Genomic DNA, 18601 nt, shown 5'->3' with positions numbered 1-18601 from the left:
GCCAAAGTATTATATTTATTATATTATTAATTAAAAAACGAATATAATAATATTTCTAACAGGTTTGGTCTTAGCCTAATATGTTTATAGCTTTTCAGCCATCCAATCATTTGCTGGTCGATCAGCAGTCGGTCGATTAAATGCAAAGATTATTTGGAACATGATTTCCAACATTAATTATTGAAAATATAATATAAATCATTTAAATGATTTAAGATGGACTAGCCAATTATAAACTTACTTATTCAATTGCAATGCACACTATAAACCAAATATAGGTAAAACTCAATATATATAGTCTATAAATATATAACCTGTGCATATGACAGGTTTCTGTAGGGGAGGAGTTTATGTTAACAGCTCGTCTCAGTTAGTGCCCGCTGCAAGAGACGCGCCAAACTCTACATGGAGAATCACTTTAATGATCAAAGCAGGGAATGTTCTGCCAGTTCAGACAACAACGACTGCAAGAGGTATGAATGTAACTTTATATTCCTATGATGACGTGATATAGACATTATAACATTCGCTTTATTATTGATAGTGTGAAGGTCGCCACGAGATGTGGTCCAAAACACCTGTGCGTCAGGTGATGTTTGCGTCAATGTCATTTAGCCTATATAAACACTTAAAGTGTTTTAAAAAAAATTTTTTTTTATTGAAATGTAAAGAAGATAATACTGAACTCATAACTTAGTAATTTTACGGTTTTATGTTTTATTTTTTATTAAAGTTTCTGTTATTCTTTTTTCAAAGAATGCCCACATGTGAACCAAGTCTGTTAATGTGTCTGTAGGGTAGACCAATATGGATTTGAGAGATCAGAGGATTTCAGCTATGAATCCAATGAGGAACTAATGGCTGAGTATTTAGCTGTTCTCACTAGGAGGTCAAAGAAGTGGTCTAAACTTTTGCAGGGCACCGTGAAAGTGGAGAAGAATCTGAAGGGTGGGTATATCTATTTTATTTGTAGTAATTATATTATTACTATATTTTATAAGACAGAAAGGTTCACATTTGTGAAGCTGTCGTGTGGGTTTGCAGTGAAGCGATATGTGAGGAAGGGGGTTCCGTGTGAACATCGCACTCAGATCTGGATGGCAGCTAGTGGAGCCCAGGACCAGTTGGAGAGGAATCCTGGGTACTATCATTCTCTATTAAAGGCTGAGCATGACCCTAAAATAGAGGAGACCATACTTGCCGGCAAGTTACTTCTCATGAAACTATATTTCATTTGAAAGTTTTATACTAATTCAATCCTGAATAGAGATTGAACAGGTCATATTGGAAATAAAATATTTCTGAGATACATTTTTTTTTTCCAGATATGCACAGAACCTTCCCTGACAACATTCAGTTCCGTGACTCCTCCCAATCATGTTTACAAAAAGCTCTGTTTAATGTACTTCTGGGTTATGGACACCACAATAAGGATGTTGGTTACTGTCAGGTACTACTGTCATATACACATGCCCTTTTACACGTGTTATCACTTAAGTGTCACTTGAATCCAGGATGTATTGAACTTCCTATGAGTATCTAAAACTATTGTTGTGTAAGGATACTAGTGAATAGTCAATTATAACAAGTGAGGAAGTAAGACACTGTTGTAATTTTGCGTTGTTTACCCTGTCAATATTATGACAGAACGTGTTTAACCCGTCTGCATTCAAATCACTAGGCTACTGAAATGTATCCCTTGTTGCCTTTTTAGGGAATGAACTTTATTGCTGGATACCTCCTCATCATCACCAAAGATGAGGAGAAGTCGTTCTGGTTAATGGATGCTTTACTTGGCAAGATCTTACCAGGTCTGTCACTTTTACCCACTGTTGTATACACTATAACCAGGACTTCTTCAAAACATCATGCATAGGTTAATCATTACATTAATCAAAATGTAATAACTTGTTCCACCTTTGAAAAGACTTTGTTTTTGGAGTGACATCACCTAGACCTTGTGAGTGAGGACAAAATAACCAATAGCCAAAAAGCAATTTAGTCTTTGTTTTAGGCTATTGTTGTAGGTCATTTAACCCGAAATCTTACCTTTCCTTAAAGGGATAGTTCACCCAATAATGAAAATGCTGTCATCATTTACTCACCCTCATGTCATTCCAAACCTGTACGACTTTCTTTCTCCTGAAATGAAAAAAATTGCTCAGTGTTTTTTGTCCATACGGTTGAATTCAATGGTCACCAAAACTGTCTGGTTACCAACATTCTTCAAAATATTTTGTGTTCTGTAGAAGAAAGAAAGACATACAAGTTTGGAATGACACGAAGGTAAATGATGACAGAATTTTCAGTTTGGGTAAATTATCCCTTTTAACACAGTTGATTAATATTGGTTAAAATTAACGTTAATGTGATGAATGGTCTGCAAATTTGTTAATAATTTTGTGCTCAAATCACCCCGCCACATACATGTGACATCTGAATGTCCTGTTTAACCCTCTGATGGTCTTCGTTTGTGTCCACACTCGTGTTCTTTGGGGTCCCCAGACAATAACATGTAATTTTGTAACAGTATAATATTTTTTTTTTTTTTTTTTTTTTTACAAATGTAATTTTACTCTGTTTATTAACTGTTGTGCAGTTTTTGGAGGATTTATTATATATTTTAAATTTATATAAAAAAAATGTTTAAAAAACATTTTTAAATAGGTTTTCATACAAAAAACTGCTTTTTATGTAAAATTCACTTTAGAAAAGACCTACATTTCTAAATTGCATTTATAGGGATAGCATGAATAATTTTACATGGTTTAGTGTAAAAATGTTGCCCATATTTTGGAAAATGTCATTTTAAAGTAAACAATTATCATTTTAGCCACTAGATGTCTATAGAACTCCATTTGCTGTTTGACTAACTGAAAGATATCTTTTCACAAGTTTTTCCAGTTGGATTCATATCTAAATATTATGAAATCACAATTATAACAATAAAAATGACTTTTTTGTCTAAGTTGAGCATTGTTGTACTTTTTTTCATTTAGACTATTACACCTCAACTATGCTGGGCCTTAAAATGGATCAAGAGGTGCTTGGGGAGCTTGTCAGGATGAAGGTTCCTGCTGTCTGGCAGGCCATGAATCGGCACAATGTAATGTGGACCCTGGTGGTCTCGCGCTGGTTCATCTGCCTATACATTGACATCCTTCCTGTAGAGGTGAGAATGAAAGTCAAAGGTTGTTCTTTGTGAAAATAGATCAATGGTAAGCTGTGCAGTCATGCAACAATTTTCAGTCCTTATGAAATGATTAGCCAGTTTTATGGAGCATAAATAGAGGTTTTGATGCCAATATTGAATGTAATGATCGGTAACTTGTGTGCTTCTCTCAGACAGTGCTGAGAATATGGGACTGCCTTTTCTACGAGGGATCCAAGATCCTGTTCCGTGTGGCTTTGACGCTGATTGGTCACCATCAGAACCTCATCTCCCAGGCACAGAGTCTCCCAGAAATCTGCGAACGCTTCAAACAGATCACTCATGGGGAGTACGTAGAAGACTGCCATTCATTCATGCAGGTACATTCTGTGGATGCTATTAATTCACAAACTAAGCTAATACTAATGATAATTTTGCTCTGAATGATGTTTGTCCTCTAACTTCAGAAAATCTTTATGGAGCCAGGAGGTCTTTCCACGGAAACAATCACTAAACTCAGGAAGATGTGTAGAAATCGCATTACTTCTGCCGATAACCCTCCTTCACAATAAATGGTGAACATGGACATAAAGTTCTGACTCCGTGCGAGATCTATTATTTACTGTGTGGAAAAAAAATCACAATTCTATGTCAATAAATAACTATATGAATGTTTAAGAAAAAAGTGTCACATACATATGTGACCCTGGATCAGAAAACCAGTCACACGTAGCACGGGTATATTTGTGGTAATAGCCAAAATCCTTAGGATATTAAGTAAAGATCATGTTCCATGAAGATATTTTGTAAATTTCCTACCGTAAATATATCAAACATTTCTTTTTTGAGTGGATGCAGCACAATCGCGAACATAAATGGACAACTTTAAAGGCGATTTCCTCAACGTTTCGATTTTTTCTTTTTCGATTTTTTTCTCTCCGATTTTCGAATACTGTTTAAAATGTTGTAATGTTCTTAAAAGAAGTGCCTAATGCTCACTAAGGCTGTGTTTGATTAAAAATTTCATAAAATACTAATATTGTGCAATATTACAATTTAAAATATTTTAATGTTTTAAGATGTATTCATGTGATGGCAAAGTTAAATTTTCAGCAGCCATTACTCCAGTCTTCAGTGTAACATGATCCTCTAGAAATCATTTTAATATGCTGATTTGGTGAAAAACAAAACATTTCTTATTTTGTTGAAAAAAGCTAAAAAAAATTGTGGAAACAATGATAAAAAAAAAAACTGGATTCTTTGATGAATAGGAAGTTCAAAAGAACAGCATTTAAATGAAAAAGAAATATTTTGTAACTTTTTAAATGTATTTGATGTCATTTCTTATTAATTTAATGCCTCCTTGCTGAATAAAAGTAATAATTTCTTTAAAAAAAAAAAGTTTTACGGACCCCAAACTTTTGAATTCTGGAGGCATGTTATTCTAAACCTGTATGATTAACCTTCTTTTAACTGGAATGCATTTTAACAGTTTTTTTCCTATTGCTTTTTTTGTGTTACTATAACAATCGGTTTTCTGTTCAGATACTGATGATGAAATGCAATGTTTAACTAATAAATATTTAGGAGGCAAACTCATTTTCTTGTGTTTTATTTTTCATTTTATTTAGAAACTTAGAATCGCATTCCCTTAAAACAACATGAACATCATAGCAATCAAGGCAACACTTCAATATCCACATGCAGTCCTTCCATATGAAGGCCTGTCAGAAAGGAGATTTATCCACTATATGATAAAGCATGTTTCTCTCAGTTCACTCCTCGAGTTTGTAACAGTTAACCATTTACCTAGGTCTATAATAGTCTAAACCTACTTCAAGTTAAGCAGAACTTCCTGCTGTGTTAGTGTCAAATGTACCCTTTGCCCATCCAGTAGTGCAAAACCATATTTCCTCACCTTTCCTAGTAGAATTTCCCTTTTAACGCTTCTGAATGAATGCAAATACAATGCTAAATGGATGCAAGCAGGCTATATAGTTTTGATATGCAGCATGAGGGAAAAACTGGACTATTTTGTGTTATTGAAGGGTATTCTACTCTAGAAAGTGGATATTCCATTTAACATCAGTTTAGAAGATTTGGAAAGATGTGGAATTTTTCTTCATTAAAATGTAGTACCAAATTAACATCTGACTCAAACCTATTATGCAAGGCATTGTTGATAGCAATAAGTGTGTTTTTTTTTCTCCAATCTTGTGAATCCCAAAAGCGGACCTGTATTTTACAGTGTTTAACTCCAAAAGTAAACTTTCAGCTAAAAATCACAAAAGGTAGTCAGGATCAAGATTAGAAAGTAGTGTTAAATATGTAGTCCCTTTTAGACCGAGCATGTAACAGTAACAACATTATCAGCTTCCCTAAATCCTCCAATTTATATAAATAAATGCATAACATTAAATTAACAATATGAGGTACCAAAAAGATTGTATGTTTTCCAAGACCCAGATTAAGCCTAAATGACAACAAACAAAAGAAATTCCTCTAGGTAAGCATAATCTGGTTCCTGGAAACAATACATTAGCATGACCTAGACACGTTTTGCCCTGTACCCTTACATGTGCAGTGCATTAATTATACTATGTTTAACATAATCCAACAGAAAGTCCAGGAAACACAGATCCACCTGAGCAGTGGCAGCGTGAGACACCAGCAGAGGGCAGGGCAGGTTAAAAACTAGGTATCTGCAGTTGTAGTAGTGTTGTTGAGTCCAAATTAGAGCAAAAATTGGTGGTGTCGACACATCCTGGCTTAAAGATTACATGAGGAGGGTTTAGATGGTCTGGTAGCCTGCATGACTTCTGCTCCTGCCAATAAGGTAGGCCATGATCACAATCAGCACTAGAACAGCCAAGGCAGCACCCACAATGATGGGAATCAACATGTCGTCCTCATCTAACTCACACTCCTCAGCTAGAACAGTGACGGAGGGAGGGGAGAGGGTGGCAAAAGAAGAAAAATTAGAAACAGTTAAGGAAAACAACCTATTCAAACAATCATATCAGTATTTCAGGATCTAAATTAATTATCATAATGTGTGTACCTACACAAAGACAGCAGTTTTTATATAATGTTGATTATCAGAGAAAATACTAGCTTAAACACATGTACGCATATTTAAGCAAGTAGAAAATGCACCCCTTGTTAAAGCACTAACATAAGTTTTCACCAAATTTCCTTTAATTTCTGTTAAAGTGTCCCTATTATGCTTTTTTGAATATTACCTTTCATGCAGTGCTTTCGTAGCTGTTTGTGAATGTAAAAGGTCGGCAAAGTTTTAAAGATCAAAGTGCACAACAAATAAAGTTGTTGTCTCCTAAAAGAAAGAATTGATTCAGAAATGCTTAAACGAATCATCAGCAATTGACCCTTCGCAGGGAGTTTGATTGACAGGCGATCAGACCTATCATAATCCGCCATCCGCCAAATCCGCCATTTTTGTCTGACAAAGCAGTCAGGAGAGTTAGTAGATTAACGTTGGAGGATTTGAACTTGAAAAACGGTGTGTACTGACGTCTTTCCGCGGTTAAAACAACATTCCTTCTTATGTTTATTTGATGCTATAAATTAACTAGAAGGAAGAGATGATCGGTTCACGAGCAGCTTTAACTGAGGCTCTACAGGGATCTGTCTGACAGATCACAAATTGTTTAAATTTCGTAAAAAAATTACCATATTTGAAAGTTGAGAATTCGTTTCATATCAAAAGTAACCTGGTCTGTCCTGTCTGTCAGCGCGTTGTCAATGTCCTCTCTGCTCCGCAATGTATTTTTCACTGCGTGAGAACATGGTGAGACGTGAGAGCGGCGTGGCTTGTCGGACATAGCAACAGTAACTAAAGGGGCCGGGTCTTTGCAAACGGTCAATTCCAGTCTCACTTCCATAACATAACGACATAGGTTTGTAACAATTTTGCATAATGGCAGCCTATGGTTTTCATTGGCTGCTCATGAACAACATCTACTTTGACTCGCCCTCAAACACTGCAGTTGTTGGAGCTGAGAAGCAACAAGTTGTAGCAACATGGGTACTATACGGTTATCCGGACCACACGTGATCACACGTAAATAATTTATCCGGACCACACAGGTTAGGTTAGGGTTAGGGTTAAGGCGGCCGCACACCGGACGCGCAGCTCAGCGCCGCGCCGCGCCACGTCTAGGACAACTGTCACCTGAAAATCCGATAACATCAGCAATTTTCTGATTTCTGTAAATAAATATAAAACTAAATGTATATTGCAGCACAGGGTGAAGTCCGTATATACATTAACTACGATTTGAGACACACACATGTACATTTTATATAAAACTATGTAAATGGCGCTCTGTGGCGCGGCAGGATTTTGAACACGGTCCTGAGCCGCCGCGGACAGACGCCGAAAGGCGCCGCCGGTGTGTGTACTCTCATAGAGAATAGTGTGTTCGAATTTAAAAGACGTGGCGCTGCGCGGTGCGCCGCCGAGCTGCGCGTCCGGTGTGCGACCCCCTTTAGGGTTAGGTGTGGTCCGGATAACCGTATAGTACCCCCAACATGTTTTGTTGTCAAGTAACACAAATAGTTTTAGTTAACTATAAAAACCCTGGATGGGACTACTGTTCTCAGTGGATAAAAGACTCAGTATACTTATGTGGACAAAGTTACTGGCTTTATCAGCTTCACAATGTTATGACAACTGAGATTTTCATGTTGCCTTTTGTGTGTTGAAGCCGGAACATTCCTTGAAGAATGAAAGGACAAAACTGAGAAAAGGTAAAGAGAGAGAAAGAAAAAAAATACCTGCTCCAAAATCTCCATTGACGCTGAAAGGTTGCACTTGAAGCTGGAAAGTGTTGAGAGAGAAATCCTGTGTAACGCTCAAGGTTTTCTCCTTCTGACACATGTAAGAGTGGCCCAGTGTTCCCACCATGTAGTTCAGAGTGGTGTTAGCGACAACAAGGCGCTCTAAGCAAAAATAAAACAAAAAGGCTCAGCTTTTCAGAAAACTTAACTAAAAAACTACAACTTCTATCATACATGGGCTATTTAAAACTGACTTACTAGCCATATCAGGCAATGCAGCTGACAGATCCAAACCACTAAGATGATATTTGTTTGATGTGGAATTCTGAAAAGCAATTAAGTATATTCCATATGTGATGATGACATCAGTGTGGTCTGGGTAATTTGAGGGGACATTAGGGGAAATGATTAGAGATGCACTGGTCGGCCGGCCATAAATCGGAACGGTTCCAATTTATGGCAGGTCTTTCCATTTTATTTTGGCCGATCTCTATTCCGTACTTTAGCAAAATGTAAATTGTGCAGAAATATTACAAGTCGGTAAACAGTTAACAGAGCGTTAACACAGGCCAGAGATGGGACACGCTGAAAGCAGACACAAAGAGAAGAGCAGACGTACTGAAAAATGCACAAGCTCACTGTTTGCGATGCTCAAAATAATGGAAGAAAAATATAAATATGGAATTTAGGGTGGGGTTTTTTGTAAAAGTATATCTAAAGGGAACTGACTATCTTCAGAGAAGTTTCGATTGGCTTTTTTTTTTTTTCTCTTACCTCTGTATAATGTATAATATTGTTTTATTAAAACTGGTTAATGTAATATTCTGTATAATAGTGTTTATGAGTGCAAATGTACAGTAGTAGACTAATATATAATATGCATTATCCTGATTGTTTGACTAAATGTTATAAAGAATCTTCACTGTAAGTTATGAGAGAATAAAATGTTTTAAAAATGTGGCTAAAATGTTGCTATAAGCATTGCCAAACAAGCTTTCTGTTTTCAATGAATGTATACCCCCAAAGGGGCAACTTATCCTGGGGGATACAAACATTAAAATAAAAAATAAAAAGTCATGTTTTTAAAACAAATCATGAAATTGAATTATTTGTGTCCTATTTCTGCCCTTTTTTGGGTTAAACAAAGAGGGAAAAAGTTTGCAACTGTTATCAAAATCTGCCAATTTGCTTGTGAAAAAACAAACACGGAATCTGAATCGGCCATGAAAAGTAATGATCAGTGCATCCCTAGAAATATTAGGAGGAGATTCAAAACTTACTAAAGAGAAGCTGAAAGTCAAAGTAATGTTGTCCTCGGTCAGTTTGAGAGTTGCAAAGTCTGGCGCGCAGGATCCAGAGAATTTAATCAGGTTCGGATGCAGGTTCAAGACCTCCTGGACAGTCTGAAAAGCAAAGTATTTTACATTTAGATTATATTTAGAAATGAGGACCAAACCTTCATTACTCTGAATTACTTGCATACAAATGCCTTTATCCCAGCAAATCCCTTTATTTACATAACAACCCAACGAATTTTAATAGCAGCAATATATAATGGTATTTGTCATAGAAATAAAGCATACAGGTGTCCTTTTTCTATGAGCCATTTCAGGTTCCAGTAATAAGCTGGAAAAGGGAATGGTTCAACCAAAAATGAAAATTCTGGGATTATCTACTCACACTCATGTCATTTAAAATACTCTCGTTACCCACCGAAGAGAAAAGCAGATAATTAGCAGAATATGCCAAGCTACTTTTGTCCCATGAAAGTGAGAGTTACAGTATATGTGCCATATAGTACCGTGCCATGAGAGCTTGAAATAAAGCTTATGTTGAGCTGCAGGCCCATCCGTGCCAAGAGACAGACAGTGTCAGTGGCATTGGTGACATTGTAGTTGCCCCGCTCAGGGGGGCCGGGGGGTGCAGGAGAGGCCGGAGGAGAGCTGGTTTCAGGGGCGACCACAGTGGCCGATACATCAGTGGTCATAGTCTGATGTATAGTTAGAGCTGTAATGAAAACATTATTATTATTTTAAAATGTTCTAGATGAGTTGTAGCACTGGTTAGGGTTAAAGGTGTACTCAGTAAGTTGTTGTTATACTTTGTTTATTAATTCCAATAGTAAAATAGGTTTTAGAATTTAAACTGACCCCTATCAGCCTGGATGCATGATGTTTGTTTACTAACTGCTGCTGCTTCACACCAAACCGGTTTTATTTATCGTTTTTTTATTAACATGATTATTACTGTTATCATTATTATTATGTTATTTTGACGTCAACATGGTGGCGCCCATGAGGGGGCGACCCGTTCACTGATATAATACTGAGTCTTCATCTTATGTACAAAAAATTCAATTTTATTTCTTATTTCTTAATTTGTAAAAGTTTTTTTTAATAAGCAAAAAATATCTGGGAACACCTTTAAACGTGTAGAAGCAGGTAGCACCGTAGTCAAATACATGATGTGGTAGTGTTTTTTTAGTAACGAAAATAATGAATTGTTTTAGAAGTCATGTCTGTTAATAAGTAACAAAATATATTTTTAATTCTCAGCTTTCCTTACACCGCAGGCCTACTTACATTGGCAGTGCAGGAATAAACATTATTATTTAACAGAAAACAAAGCGTCCTCCATACATGGGCTTGTTTATTCTTATTAATTAAGCAATTATTTAATTAATAAATTAATCAAAGTATAACCAGACCAAATATTCCTGCAGCTCAAAATACACTATATTAAAATCAAACTTACCTAACAGCAGGCAAAAAATTGCCCCGGAGGGCATGTTTTGTTTGGGGATGATGGGGATCATGTTTCTTGCCAAAGTAACGTAAATCAAAACACACTCGATACAAAAGCAGATGATACTGTGCAATCTGCGTCTTCAAAGGGGCTCTTCGGGTAACTGTCGTTATGGTGCAGACGTATACGGTCGGTTTGAGCTGCCGCTGTACCAAATCTACATCTAAAAAACGCAGTAGGTCAGATTTGTTTAGTTTCTCGTAACCGCAGTAGGAAACGCCACCGTCATGTCATGTGAGCGACTTCTAGAATCACGCAACAGCAGCAACGCGCATGCGCATGTTTTTCTCGTTTTTAATTTATTTTAATTTATGTCTTGTTTTTGAACAAAAAGAAGACAAATGTTGCTTAGATTAATAATGATAATAAATAAACTAAATAATAAAATTACTTTTATTATACATATTTGCTATCCCATCTCTCACGTACATGATTTGTCACATTTCATAGATAGCCTAGCCTACTATATTTCTGTAATTGTTGTGAGTTTTTTGTTTGTTTTTCAGGATAGTCAGTGAGTCATAAAATAATTTACTTAAATCATCTCATTGTGTGATTGAACAAATACAATGTGCAACATAAAACGACTGCACAAGAAAAACGACTGCTTTTTGCATTTTATTTTAACGGTTTTTGCCATGGTCATGTTGACAATAATGAACAAATTAGTTATTGCTTATTGTATGTTTCCTGTAGTAATGCCATTAAGCTGTATTGAATTTTTTTTGAAAACATATAGATGCTACATAGATTTAACAGCACACAGAAGATAGGCCTATCTATCGGAATGAGGATGCATGTGACTGAAGTGCCACATTACAGAGACAATTTACAAGGAGGCTAAAGATTTTAGGACCATTCCAGAATGCCATCACAGAAGTGTGATACCTGATCTTTTGGCCTTTTACTGTGTTGCTTGCAATGGTGTACTTTAAGAGCCTGATATGTTGATCTGATGAAATCAGATCCAGTAAATATTTCTCAAGGTAGGTTTATTTTGGAAAGTCAATTTATGTATAGACACATTAGAAAGACTTTAAAGCTACTGAACATTTATAACGCTACCCAGATATATATATATATATATATATATATATATATATATATATATATATATATATATATAAATATATTATGAACGCATTACAATCACAAACATAAATGGACAACTTTAAAGGTGATTTTCTCAATGTTTAGATTTTTTTGCACCCTCAGATTCCAGATTTTCAATAGTTGGATCTCGGCCAAATATGGTCCTAAATATCCATACATCATCTGAAAGCTGAATAAAGTTTTCCATCGATGTATGAATCTTGATTTCAAAAAGTTGACCCATGTGACTGGTTTTGTTATTAACTATTATCAAAAAGATTTGTAAAAAAATCTGCAAAAAACAAAGGTAATGTACAACAAATACTGTAATTAAAAAAAAAAAAAAGTTTAGCACACATTTACACATTTTACAATGAAAATGCTAGTTTATTGAATTTGCTTGATCTGACATTTATGGAGTACTTTAACATTTAGGTTAAAATCTGCCATCATCATAGTCGAACCTTGCTAAAAACATTCTAATTTGAACTAGTCTTACAAAACATACAAAACCAATATAAAACCACACTAATGGCAAATGCAAAACAGCAGGGGGCACAACATACAAACTACCCTGTCAACTGGAACTTGCAATGTAGGCTTATTTTTAATAAAAAATATTTATTTTCCATGAATTACAGGTGAAAGTTTATGATCTCTGTTCTGAAAATGTTGCCTGGTTATGTTTTTCCTTAGTTGTTTGAACAAATATTTTGTGTATAATTTCCTGCAGGGAAAAAGTTTTATTCAAATTTGTTTACAGTCCAAAGTTGTTAAAAAGGAAACAACAATTTCAGCAGACAGTGGCTGTGGAGTATCCTGCAACACCGGTGAAAGACATAACTGTTAGCGTGAGGGTCTAAAAATATACAGGAAATGGTGAGACTTTTTTGAGATGAGAGGACAACTCTTTGGTGGAGGCAGTGGTTGTCATTCACTAGAACAGAAAACCTAGGGCCAGGGCCACTTCCTGTTAGGTAAAAGTTGACAGCAGAAGCAATCAAAACAGAAAGGCTAAAAACTGTTGCACATCACTTATAGGCCAAGCAACAGGAAGGAACGGCATCTACAGAAATAAAGTTTCAGGGAATGTTATGGAAATGAGCAGGACAACCACTCTATTGTTCTTGGCCACACATGTGTCTGCTGCAGGTAAAATCATTTTTCTTGCTCTTTACACATTTGTTGCACAGGGTGTCAAATATCTATAACATTCAGCGCAGAGTTTTGATTGGTTTATATGGGTTTCGGTCGTTGTAAAATATGTACTTGTCATTGGAGTAAATATAAATGGAGAAATTGAATATTAGACATTTTTTATTATGTTTTTGTGTCTGTGTGTATGTGTGTGTGCGCATTATCTCCTGTAAAGAAAGATTGGGGTCATACACCTCTTCATGTGGCCATTTTAGTTTCCATGCACAACCAGCAAGACTTGTAGCATGGCATGTAACAACAGTTTTAAGTGCAATATACTCGTTTGCAACATAATGTCTAAAAAGATGAAGGCTTTTCAGTAGTGCTGTGATGGTGTGCAACTGTCATCTTTGTTTAAATGTTGTTTCCTGAGATTAAAAAAACGAGGATCCAACAAACTCGAAAACCTACACTCTCCTTTTGCGAAACCTGAAGCCAAAATTGAAAGATCAGTAAATGGCGGCTTTTCAAAAGTCAACAACATTAACGACCGCGTAGACACACAAAGTATAGGATACTTTTTATTTCCCACATTGAATTTAAAATAAATAATAATTAGCAAGGAATTGTTATAATATTGTTAATGTTATTATTATTATGTGTGTAGTGGTTGTTGTAATTATTATTTTAAAAGTTATACTAAAACAGATAGAGCAACAAAACATGCACAAGCCGATTATGTATTCAGTAATGTATAATTAGGCAATTAGATAGACGGCGTAACCCTTTACATGTTTTGAATTTACAACCAAATTCAAATCCACATCTACTAGATATTTCTGGCATTTGGAAAGAATTGCAAAATCATTGAATCTGATGTATATAATAATCCTCTCTTAACAGTCAGTACAGTCTAATTTATAAAACTATGCCTATTTTTCTTAATTCATCAGTTTTGATAACTGTCATTGAATTGAATCACACTAGGTAAACAACTTTATTTTAGCCTTCATAGCTTCTTCAATGTAATTAGGGTCTTAAAATGATAAAGCCTAGAATCTTTTTTACTACCGATTTTAAGTTTCTAATCTATCTAAAGCAAATTCTTGCACTGTAAAAAATTTCTAACCCTCCCAAATCAAAAAATTTCAAGTGACCGATAACATCTACATTTTTCAATTGGCCTAAGTGAAATTCTTGTTGCAATAGTCTGTTAACATTGGCTCAATGAGAAATAATACGTCAGACTACTTGAAAAATGTAGATGTTATCGGTCACTTGAAATTTTTGACTTGGGGATGTATTTTTTTTTTTTACAGTGTGTGTTTATCATTATTTTATATGAAGCAACTAAAACACAGCTTATGATCAGGAATGCATTAGTGATAAATGAGTAAAGATTTTATTTGATACGACTAGACCTATTTTGATTGTTAATAAGTCCTTGTTTTTGTATGCAATGCCCTTGAAAAAAAAGAGTTTGACATGTGAAATGTGTGTGGTCAGTTTGCTAACCATCATCCACCGGCCCTCATTAACACCTATTTGATCTGCAGTGATGCAACAGGTCCTTCACTGTTTTGTGCTTATTCTTGCACTTAACTAGACTCATGCAGAAACCACCAAACTAGATTACACACACACATTTACACAGAGATCACAGAGAGACAGGTAGAGGAGCTTGGGCCCCTGTTGCCTCTAACAGGAAGGCATGAGTGCAGGGTTTTGTTTTTTTCATCAAGGACTGTTTTGTGACCCACTCAATGTTCTTAATGACAGACGAGAGTGAGGAATGAGATTCTTTATTAAGTATGCAAGAATTATCTAAAAATATTACTGGACCATATTTCAGTAGGCTACCGAACAAGCCGTTTAAGATTACAGTACATGCACATAACACGATGTGCCAAATCATCGTGTCTCGACAAAGCTGTGTACATAGTTGCATGTTAGTTTTAGTTACTTTCTTTTAATGTCTTCTATCCGAAACATTATTTATATATTTCAAAAGTAGTGGCGTGCTGGGTTGACTAGAGCAATGTTTATTTGGTAGGAGAGTCCTGCATTACACAGTTATCTTTGTCTAATTATTTGAATGTTGTTTTTTATTTGGTATCATTAGTGCAAGAATGTCTTCTTGACATCTTTAAGAACTGATTACAGTTAAAAGTAATTGATTAAAGTTAGATATTGAAGTTTATCCACAAAACCGTGCGAAATTAATAGATTGCAATGCAATAGCCTATTCGTAAAGTTTTTGGATGTGGCCCCTTTTTTAATTTTTAAGAGGGATAATAATGAATGCAGGATATTTTGCGTATGAAAATTTCATGAATTTAAATTCGAAGTCATTGTATCTCCAGTTTTGTCTGTTTAGTTAAATTTTAGCCAAACATGGTGCATATGGTTAGATTTTCATATACACAGTTATTTCAAACCACACTCGCTAATAATTATGTTTTATTAAAAAAGGAATTTATACTTGTGTGTCCAATCAAGACATTTACGGGCTTCAGGAAACATCTAATAATCTCAAACATTGTATATTGATTTATTTCGCCTTGTTTATAAGAGAGTCAATGGCATATTGAGCAGTATTATCCGATTAAATGTTCTATAAAGTCTAAAATACAGTAAAATGCGATGCATTCAGCTTTGATCGATTCCTCAATTAATTTCAAGAAGTTTTAACTGGTCTCAGTGGTTTATTTTTGTAAAGCCAGTTTGCATTCTATTCATGCAATCTGATAATTGATGAGTTAAAGTGTTAGACATTATCTAGCAGATCATTTGGCTGCCTCGGATTAAACTCACACTTAAATATGTTTTGCAAGACTGAACATGAGAGAAAGTCTTTGTATATTAAACAGTGATTCCAGAACTAGACACGAAAAGCCTTGGGATACAGAAACTCTTAGTTGCCTCAAAATTAAATTAACCTCTTAATGTACTGTAATCTAAATATATAACATTTTATCTCTGTATTTAAAAATCTGGCGGTTTATGTTCTAGAGGTGCTTCTCGTCTTTCTCATTTCTCCATTCTTTTATTCTTATTTGTTTTTTTTAACATTACAAAACCAACTACGCTGGGAAAGGAGACAAATAATTCAAAACCTCGATAAATAAGAAGAGCCACCAAATTTTTGTGGTGTACTTGCTTAATGAAAGTCTTTTAAAACTGTTTGTTCTGTTCGCAGAGGCCTCTTTGAGCGACCCAACAAATTGCTATATTTTAGATGTTTTTCTCCTGCTGTATTCTATCATTTTTACTGCTCTCTACTTCCGAGAGAAGGTAAGTTGAGCTCTAGCATGCACAGTTTTTGTTCCAAGTGAAGAAATTTCCCTCACGGTTTTAATCGCTAACTTGAGTTCTGCCTTGGCTTAGTTTACAAAGGAAGGGCCTGTTCCTCCGGAGCCTGCAACCCCGGCCCATAACCCCAATGAGCCTGTCTATACAGTGAGTTATCATTGATACATATCTCACAGATCATGTTCAAGATTCAAAATATACTTCATGTGTTGACATGTATTGCATTGAACGAGTCATTCCTACTATGAAAGTGCTTTATATTTAATAAAACATTAAACTCAATTTTAAATATGAAAATAATAATTATTAGTTTTATTATTCAAAGTCACAATTAAGTGTATAGGTAGGAGTTTTAAACAATTTTGTTTGGATGGATGTTGCTATATTTGTGATGTGCATTGTTGCTATGCACTTCTGAACATATAAATGTATTTATTAGGCTAAGTTACTTCATTTTACCTTTCTATAATCCAAAAAAAAAAATTAACATTAAGTGTTACTTTCACTATCTGTTGAGTTTCATCTCAAGCAACATAAATTGTATTTTTGGTACCCCTAGAACAGCTTACAGTTAGCAATTTTAAAGTGATGTGGTGTATTTTTAATATGTAAAGACATAATAAAGTGATAAATAATGGCAGTGTTAATGTTTTGTCGAGTTGTTTTGATCCTAACAGAAAACATTAGAGCGCTGAGCGCTGAACTATTACCTCAATAACAGCGTTCAACGGCTCTGGCGATATCTGTTCGCTAGGGTCTTTATCGCCAAGAGAAAATATGAGCCCTGAGCGGCCCCTGACTAACTTTAAATCTAACATATGTGGTTAATGAAATGGTTGGGGAATTTTTTTAACATAAATACTTAAATGTAAAAAAAAAAAAAAATAGATAGTAGGCCTACATTTAGCCCCCCTACCTTCCAAAAAAGAAGATATTTTGAAGAATATGTGTAACCAAACAGTTGGTGGGCCCCATTGACTTCCATATGTTTCAGTCAGGGGGACGGGGTGCATCAACTTTGTTTGGTTACCATATTTTTCAAAATATCTTAATTTTTTGTTCAGCAGAAGAAAGAAATTCATACATGTTTGGAACAACTTGAGGATAAGTAGCCTAAATTACTTATTCATTTTTGCACACACATATTAAACAATTTCGAGAGTAGGAGCTTGGACAGAGCTTCTAAAAGTATGGTTTAACCCCTATATTCAAATGTCTAGTTAAATTACAACAGAATCATATTTATTTTTAATGTGACAAAATTCAAAAAGCACTACCTAACAGGAATGACCCGATTAATAAAGACTTTATACAAAATGTGCGTGCTGTATTTCTTAGGACTTGGATCTGCCTCAGATGAGTTCCGATTATCAGCAACTGGACAGACCGGTGAGATTATTATATGTTTTCATTTAATTTAAGTATATACTATTTAAATTCATAAATATATCAGTGAGCATATCAGTGAGTTAACTGCAAATATAGTGTATTGTACACAGACTTTAGGCCTACTTCATGTGTATGATATCCAATCATGTTTGTAATATGAAAAAATCCTGTAGGCTATAAACGTAAAATTGCAATTTTGAAAGAAAAAGTTGTTTTTAGATGCCCTACCTTCATCTAATCAATATCAACATATTTCAGATTAGAAGACGGGAGCCAGAGACACATTATCAGGTAAGAAGTTGAACCACTTATTTGTCAGAAAGGATGTGGATAAGATCTGAGAAACAGATAAATTTAACCAGATACAAGTTTCTTCTCATGGTAAACTAAAGCGACAGCTGTAATCCCTGCTGCCCTCCTGTGGTTGTTTACAGTAGTGCACTTAAATTTTTTTTTTTATCATTCCTCAATGGTGGTTGGTGTATTTTCTAGGAACTAAAAGGAGCAAGAAACGATGAATACCAGGAAATAAGACCAAAAGGAGCCAAAGTAAGTACACGGATATGAGAAAAGTGTGTGGGTTGTGTAACCGGATAATGAATCATTTCACCCAATGATGAGGCATAATATCCTTACTATGCTCAGTTGGCAAATCAGCATAAATAGCTAATTATTTTCTCTGTCTGCAGGCTCGCAAAGCCAAGAGCAAACCTGATGAGGTAATGTAACAATTCGTTTTAAACTCTTGATTTGATATAGGCCTATACTTAAATGGCATTCATATTTTTATTTTTTTTATTTTTTTTTACATAAAAATATCCTTTTTATGGCCACTTTGGATATTACATTATATATTTTCAAATTATAAGCTTTAAATTAATTAAAAATTATAAGCTTCTTTTTTTTTTTTTTTGC

At 35.0% G+C, this 18601-nt stretch overlaps 3 protein-coding genes across 3 annotated transcripts in view; 2 read left to right on the top strand and 1 right to left on the bottom strand.

Annotated features, from left to right (window-relative positions):
• Positions 1-346: 346 nt before the first annotated feature.
• On the top strand, positions 347-4750 carry grtp1b (growth hormone regulated TBC protein 1b). Its single transcript, XM_082175456.1, has 8 exons — positions 347-473; positions 797-948; positions 1045-1203; positions 1326-1450; positions 1715-1811; positions 3000-3172; positions 3346-3531; positions 3619-4750. The coding sequence occupies exons 1-8, from the start codon at positions 406-408 to the stop codon at positions 3721-3723; spliced, it is 1065 nt and encodes a 354-aa protein (XP_082031582.1). The 5' UTR covers positions 347-405; the 3' UTR covers positions 3724-4750.
• lamp1b (lysosomal associated membrane protein 1b) lies at positions 4748-11000 on the bottom strand. The gene is made up of 6 exons (XM_082175463.1): positions 10706-11000; positions 9753-9958; positions 9232-9354; positions 8210-8276; positions 7949-8113; positions 4748-6082 (listed from the first exon to the last, which is right to left on the bottom strand). Exons 1-6 carry the CDS (start codon positions 10764-10766, stop codon positions 5943-5945), a joined length of 762 nt encoding a protein of 253 aa, XP_082031589.1. The 5' UTR covers positions 10767-11000; the 3' UTR covers positions 4748-5942.
• Positions 11001-12780: 1780 nt separating this feature from the next.
• cd247l (CD247 antigen like) overlaps positions 12781-18601 on the top strand; it is a 9681-nt gene continuing 3860 nt past the window's right edge. The window contains exons 1-7 of the mRNA XM_082175523.1: positions 12781-13000; positions 16185-16279; positions 16373-16444; positions 17636-17686; positions 17945-17977; positions 18179-18235; positions 18376-18405. Coding sequence (XP_082031649.1) covers positions 12943-13000; positions 16185-16279; positions 16373-16444; positions 17636-17686; positions 17945-17977; positions 18179-18235; positions 18376-18405 — 396 coding nt within the window. The 5' untranslated portion in view covers positions 12781-12942. The remainder of the gene's footprint in view (positions 13001-16184; positions 16280-16372; positions 16445-17635; positions 17687-17944; positions 17978-18178; positions 18236-18375; positions 18406-18601) is intronic.

The sequence above is a fragment of the Leuciscus leuciscus genome, assembly GCF_965113295.1.
Source record: "Leuciscus leuciscus genome assembly, chromosome: 7".
NCBI lineage: Eukaryota > Metazoa > Chordata > Actinopteri > Cypriniformes > Leuciscidae > Leuciscus > Leuciscus leuciscus.
Note: the sequence above shows the minus strand (reverse complement) of the source record. Positions and strands in the feature narration are given on the sequence as shown.